We start from the raw sequence: 7,463 nt of genomic DNA on the forward strand, positions 1-7,463 counted from the left end.
TTTGAGAATACAGAGAGTACTATTTTGTAAGCTTCACTTTTTCTTGTCAACTTATAAGAAATATAATGTAAATCTAAACAACTTATAAGAAATATAATGTAAATCTAAAAATAAATTTAAAGAAATAAAAAAGTAACAAATTTAAAAATAAAAAAATAGATCTTAGAAAAAACACACACACACAAATTTATTATTTTTAAGTAAGTCACAGATTTAGATAAAAAAATAACAATATTCAATAATTAGCATGTTACTATTATAACTTTACCCCTTAATAAGATGTATTTAAAGGAGAAGAAAATAGAATTTGCGATAGAGTTTAAGCAAACAATAAAATCCAATTCTAGATTTACAAATGTCTCAAAGAAGGCAAAGAAGGAGTATCTCATCCAACTCAATTTGTCTTTTCTCTTTCATATAACTGGTCAAACGATGCAACATTTGCAGTTGGATCCTGATTCAAATCTTAAGTTTACACATTCATAATACTGAGTCTAGTACATCACTTGCAGTATTGGCTTTGTTTATTGCATCTTAATTAAGGCATCGTTATGCTACTAGAAAATTGCTTTTTAAAAATAATTAACCAAAAACAATAATAATTTATCTAAAACAAATTTTAATTTTTTGTTTTCTTCCTAATATTACTATTTTTATATAAGGTGGCAAGACCCCATAGCATTACCACTTAATGGGGGTGAAAGATAAAAATCTTATATAAAGTGGAAACTCAGGTGAAGTTGATAGTAAAAATTGTTAGATGATTTGACTGATTTGATTAAAATTTTATCTAATGGCTCTCGGTATCAACTTCACCATCAACTTCACCCAGCTGAGTTTTCTCTTTATACTTTTATGGTTGGAAAAAACAGTGGAACGAGGAAAACGAGTAGTGAGATATTCCTTTTTCTTTTTCTTCTTTTTGTTGTTGTCAATAAAAAGCGTTGTTGTGTGGTTGAGCCTTGGAGAGTTTGAGAGAGTGGAGCTCCTGAATCAATTCAAGAATGTTGTTGTGTGAAGAACCACCAACCTTAATAGCCTTCTTCGCTTCAACACTCAGCTTTTTCGCTCTTTTCCTCATCTCTGAATCTTCTTCTCTGCCACCCATCAAAGAAGCTATGGCTTTTCCAATGTCTTCCCTACTCACAACTTCGCTCCCAAACTCATTCCAGTTCCTCCACTCTTTCGCACCCACCGGAACCCCAATCCTCAGCACATCCACCACCAGCTTCTCATTGAAGAAATGCTCCGCAAACAGCGGCCACGTCACCATCGGCAGCCCCGCGTTCACGCTCTCCACCACCGTGTTCCACCCGCAGTGTGTCACCAACCCTCCGATCGCCGCATTCTCCAATATCAGAAGCTGCGGTGCCCAACCCCATATCAGATACCCTTTCCCGCTTTTCCTCACTCTCTTCTCAAACTCTTCAAGAAAACTACCACCTCCTTCTTCTTCGTTCTTTCTAACCACCCAGATGAAGTTATTCCTCGAACCTTCCAATGCATGCCCAATCTCAACGAGCTGAGAGTTAGGGAACTTATTCATGCTCCCAAAACTCACATACAGAACTGAATTCTCTGGCTTCGTGTTCAGCCATTTGAGCCACCCTTCTTCTTCTTCTTGAGACTCTGTTTTTGTTTGACCTCTTGCTGCTTTATCCGAAGCATCTTGGTTGGCCCACAATGAAACAGGGCCTAACCCCCAACTCTTGGTGCCCATCACCTTCTTGTAATGCACATAGTAATCGCTTTCGAGCTCGTAGAAGCTGTTGAAGAGGGAGCCATAGCTTCTCTTCTCTGACTCTGCGATAGTCCTCATCAACTCCGTGTAGAGATTCGGTGTTCTAACCCATTCTGGTATCTGCAAACGCGTCATCTCCAATTCATGCGGCAAACCAGGTAGCACAAACTTTTCAGAGTCCGAATCAACCTTGAGGTAGGGTTTATAGTGTTGAACAGAGTGCAGTGCAGATCTAGCAAGGTAACTAGCTCCATGAAACATGATCCTGGGAATCCCAAGCTTTGCGGCGGCATCAACACTCCAAGGGTAGAACATGTCGGTGACAATGAAATCAGCATTGAGTTGCTGGAAGAGGCTCTCCATCTCCGGTTGGAGGATGGCGAGGCCCATGAAGATCTTGGGGAGCATGTCCTTACGGGTGTCGACGTTGAAGGCTTCGACGCCGGCGGGGAGGCCCACCATGGAAGCAGGGAACTTTAAGCAGTGAGTTCTAATGGGTCTTCCACGAGCGGAGTCAAGGTCAATGGATTTCTGGAAGATGGTGGCGTTGTGTGAGGTGGTGAGAATGGTGACGTCGACGTCGTGCATGGCGAAGAGCCTGGCCATATCAACGAGGGGGATGATATGACTTGTTGAGAGGAAAGGAACAAAAATTGCCCGCAGCTCATGATTTTCCTTTTCCATAGCCATAGATTGTGAATAAAGATTTTTTTTGCTTGGCTAGTTTTAAACACTGCCTTATTATAAGCCCACTGGAAGGAATCCAATCTATATATTCATATTCAATATTCACTCTTAGGCACGCAAAACGCACCTAAAGCGGGACACTCGTGCTACAATTTTATAATCTTATCTCAATATATTAAAAAAAATAAAAATATTATTTGTACACTAAAATCAACTATTAAAATCAACTATTAAAATATTTATATATAAATATATATAGTTTAATTTTTTTAATATGTATTTATATTTTGTCAACGAGTTATATTTCAAAGGACATAGTTTTTCCTACTCAACTAAGACATTACGGATTGTATTCTATACTGGTGGCTGTTTTGTTTTTTATTTTAAAAATGTGATTGATTTGTGAAAAAAATATTTATTTTTAAATATAGAAAATAATAAAAATATTTTGTATTGGTTAATTTATTTTTAAAATATATTTTTAATATTTTTAAATCATAAAAATATATTTTTATTAAATGTATGATTTTAGTTATTTAATTTTTTTATTAAATGCACCATTAATTTTTATACGATATCAATATAAAATAAATTATTATTTTTATACTATTTTAGAAAATTTTGGTACCTCTTGTGTATATAGTTAGTTTTATATGTTCTATAGCATTATATAACAATAAAAATATCAATTAAAACAAAAAATTGTAACTAAAATTAGTTTTACACCAAACGAATTAATTAATTAATATCAAAATTTATTGATGTAAACATTTTTTAACAAATAATTTATTAATAAAATAATGAATAAATAACTATTAAAGTTTAAAAAAAATTAAAACAAAAGTCAACTTTCTCATCAATATTTTTACGTTTTTATGTATTCTTTTCATTTTTATTATCGATATTTTTATAATTGATTGTCAATTTAAAAAATTATTTTCATAACAAACTTATTAAATGAGATAGTCTTGTCTTTGGAAAAATGAAGGTCAAAAATAAAAAAATTTAATAAATACATATTAATTCGAAGAGTACTCAATACTAAACAAAATAAAAAATTAAACAAATACATATTTTAATTATACTTGGAGCTTTATTTTTTTCTTTAATGATCTTATTCATATAGCTCAAAAATACAAAAATTAAGCCTAAAATAAAAAATAAAAAAATCAAATGAAATAAAAAAATTGAAAAAAAATTACCTTTTCAAGACTTTAATGATAAAATATGTTGTTGGATACTAAACTTTAATACTAGATTAAAAGAATTGAGTCGATGACCAACAGAACTAATGGCCAAAAGTAATATATTCTGATGGTCTATAATATTTTTCAATTGAAAAGTTTTTGGGGTCATCAACTTTTAGTATTTTTTTTTTGCCATCATTTAATTTGACCAGCATAAACATTAAATTGTCTTTAATAAATAAATTTTATTAATTTATGTGTACAACTTTTTACAAATTTTGGGTGAAAACTATATTGAATCATGTATATAAAACTCTAAATTATTGCTAGACCAGGCTCAAAATAATAATATTTGTTCGACATGTAGCATTGCTTTTCTCAGTTTATAATTTAGAATATTAAAATAAAAGTTTATAATTTAAATTTTAAATTTAAAATAAATAAAATAATTTTTTGAAAATTAATTAATTTTGAGTGAAAAAGTTTATTACTCTATTAAAGAAAGACCGAATAGATAAAATAGAAAAATTGTATAACAAGTTTTAAGCTTCTAGTGGAGGTCTTATAATTTAAAAATTTTTCAATTAACTTTGTGTATTGTATATTTTTTAAACAATAGATTGCCATTAAAAAAACCATCAATATTAACTAATAAACAAAAAACAAAGTTCAATACTTATATTTTTTTAAGGATAAAGTATATTTTTTGTCTTTAAAATTTGACAAAAATTTTAAAATATCCCTAAATTTTATTTTTTTTCAATTTTGTCCAAAGTTTTCAATTTGCATCAAATATATCCTTGAACAGTTAATTTTTCAAAATTTAAAGACCAATTCAACAATAATTTCATAAGAACAATCATCAACACAAGCAAATCAACTATAATTTTCATGAATTTTTAAAAATACTATAATAGACATAAATGTAAGCGTCAAATTTAAAAATTAGTTAACACATGAAGTTATATATTAGACTTTTAAATTTTTAAAAGTACAAACTAACTTTGAAAAACTCCACTTTAGGTGCTTTCAAAAGCACCCTGATCTTTTAAAGACTACAAGCACAAATACATGGTCTTTTTTATTTACCAAACACAAAATGAGGAATTTGAACTTTTAAAAAGCACAAACACCTCTTAAAAAATTTTTACCAAACCAAACTTAAGTTTGTTATGCTTCTAATTGCTTTGAGTTTGGCTTGCAATCTGTTTTAATTTTTTTAGTACTAAATTTGGCCTGTCATTAAATTTGATCTGGCCTAAAACCTGTTAGATCTGACAAAATTTTTTTTAACAAAAATAAAAAATTTAAAAATTATTTTTTAATCAAAGTAACTTATATGTAATATGTCAAATTTAATATTTATAAAAAATTTTAAACGTTTAAAATATTTATAATAAAATATAATAAATTTAAAAAATCTAATAATTTGTTAATAACAAGTGTAATAACTCGTGATAAGACTGAAATTATAATTTTAAATTTTTTTGTTAAGATTAATTTGAATTATAATAATTTGATTAATAAAAATGTAACATATTATGTACTGTTTATTTTTTCTTAATATAGTATTAAATTTATTAACTCTAAAAAGTTATTAATTAGTTTTAGTAATTTACTTTTTTCAATAAATCAAACATATATATTCAATGTGATCATAAATAACTTGATAATACTTAGACCCACCAACAAATTTTTATATATTGTTTTATTGTCAAGTAAGAATATATCAAAATCAGCTCAAAATAAATAATAAATTATTAGAGAATTTTAATGCATAAAATTTTCTAACAAACAATAAATAATTTAAACTCACTAAAAAATAACTCAACACTTTTCTTTGATACCTGCAAAACATATACCTGAAATAATATTATATCAATGTTATATACAGTTTTACAATCATCGACCATATTTACTATACGTGACTCCTTTTTAAAAGTTATTTTACATACGTGTGCAGTCGAAGGATAAATTACTGGACTTTATTTTATTTTTCTAAATTACTATAATTATGCATTATTCATTAAATGCTACTTGTAATATAATTGTAATATTGTAATATAATTATAATAAAGATATTTTTCTAAAATAAATTTATAAGAGAAAATAGTGCTTTCATTTTGGAGAGAAAATGAATTCATGAGGAATTGACACTTCACTTTTATTAGTTGATAATGTATTAAATATTGATTTTATATAATTATAATAAAGATATTTTCCTAAATTAGTATAATCATGCATTATTCGTTAAATGTTAATTGTAATATAATTATAATAAATATATTTTTCTAAAATAAATTTAGAAGAGAAAATAGTGATTTCATTTTAGAGGAAAAATGAATTCATGAGGAATTGACACGTCACTTTTATTAGTTGGAGCAAAAATTCAGTTTTAGTATATTTCTCGTTATTATATATTTTTCTCTAATCCTATATTTCCTTCGTTTTCAGCATTTTGAACTGGGTTTAACTTATCGTAATTCTCACTTCTCAGTCATTCTATTAGATGTAGTTGATAACTATTGAAATTTTTTGATTAACATAGGAGAAAAATATATTATTATATGATAGAATTAATATGAATATATTTTGTTATTAAATACACAAAGTTCATGTAAAATAAAATTATAGATAAAAAAGCAAAGAAAATAAAATTAAAATAGCAAAAACGATAAAAAAAATTACTTTTACAATTTTGTTGTCATTTTTATGTATAGAAAATTAGAAAATAATAAGCTTTTGACTAAATTAATTTTATATTTGTTGTATTCAAATTAAATAAATAATAAATTATATTATTTTAATTTATTCCTTAAATTTATATATCATAAAAATCAAATCAATATATATAATTTTAATTGTGTAATACTTAAATATCTAATCAAATCAATTAGTTATTATAATTAATACATCATAATGAACTGTATTTAATGAGTTAAACAAAATAAATTAAGAAACACTCTCAGAAATATGTTACGTTGACTCTATCATTAAATGTAAAAAAATCGATTTTTATATAATAGACGGCGAGAAAGAGAAAGATAAATATTTTAGATCCTAGGTTGTTTCATTTGGATGTTGTAACGTGGGTATCACATTATTTTACTTATTCTATCCTATGGACCTTTTTGCAACTCTTTTTCAGTATGAATAGAATTTCACTATCTTTTAGTAATAAATTAAAATCCAAAATAAAACTGAAAAAAAAAGTAAAGAATATAAAATTATTGATTGAAATTTTATTTTATTTTTTGTTATTATAACAGATATTTTTATTTAATATACCAACACCGAACAAAATTAATCGTAAAAAAAGTATAAAATATAAATAAATATATTGAATTAAGAGATAAAATTATATTTGTTATCTCATTTTTACTTTTAACAGCACAATAGAATATCATGTACTCAACATAATTTAAGATGCAAATTATAATTAATTATATTTTTTATTTTAAAATATTTAAAATTAATCTTAACATAAATAAAAATAATTTAATATATTAAATAAATTAATAGAATAATATAAGTAAACTATTTTTTTGATTAATTTTGTTGTTTTTTCTGACTACCTTTAAAATTATGACTTTTTTTTTTTAATATGACCGTAAAATAAAATTAGAATTGTTGGTCTACACCATTAAAAAAAATAATACTATGCAATTACATTTGTACATATAACATATTTCTAAATTTTTATATACAAAACTTAAGATTCTGTATTTCTTTGTTTATGCCATAAATAAGTATTATTTACAATGATTTGTATTAATTTAAAAATTTAAAAATGTTTGTATGTATTAATTTTATATTTAATATTAAAATATAAAAATTTATTTTGTTAT

General features: G+C 26.0%; 1 protein-coding gene across 1 annotated transcript; it reads right to left on the reverse strand.

The window, feature by feature from the left end:
* Positions 1–381: 381 nt before the first annotated feature.
* On the reverse strand, positions 382–2,523 carry LOC112800555 (soyasapogenol B glucuronide galactosyltransferase). The gene has a single exon (XM_025842880.3). It carries the CDS (start codon positions 2,429–2,431, stop codon positions 932–934), a length of 1,500 nt encoding a protein of 499 aa, XP_025698665.1. The 5' UTR covers positions 2,432–2,523; the 3' UTR covers positions 382–931.
* Between the last annotated feature and the right edge of the window lie 4,940 nt (positions 2,524–7,463).

Source organism: Arachis hypogaea, chromosome 5 (assembly GCF_003086295.3).
Source record: "Arachis hypogaea cultivar Tifrunner chromosome 5, arahy.Tifrunner.gnm2.J5K5, whole genome shotgun sequence".
Taxonomy (NCBI): Eukaryota; Viridiplantae; Streptophyta; class Magnoliopsida; order Fabales; family Fabaceae; genus Arachis; species Arachis hypogaea.

Coding starts and splice junctions, on each gene's coding strand:
- LOC112800555 (XM_025842880.3), bottom strand. CDS start 2,431: ATGGCTATGGAAAAGGAAAATCATGAGCTGCGGGCAATTTTTGTTCCT.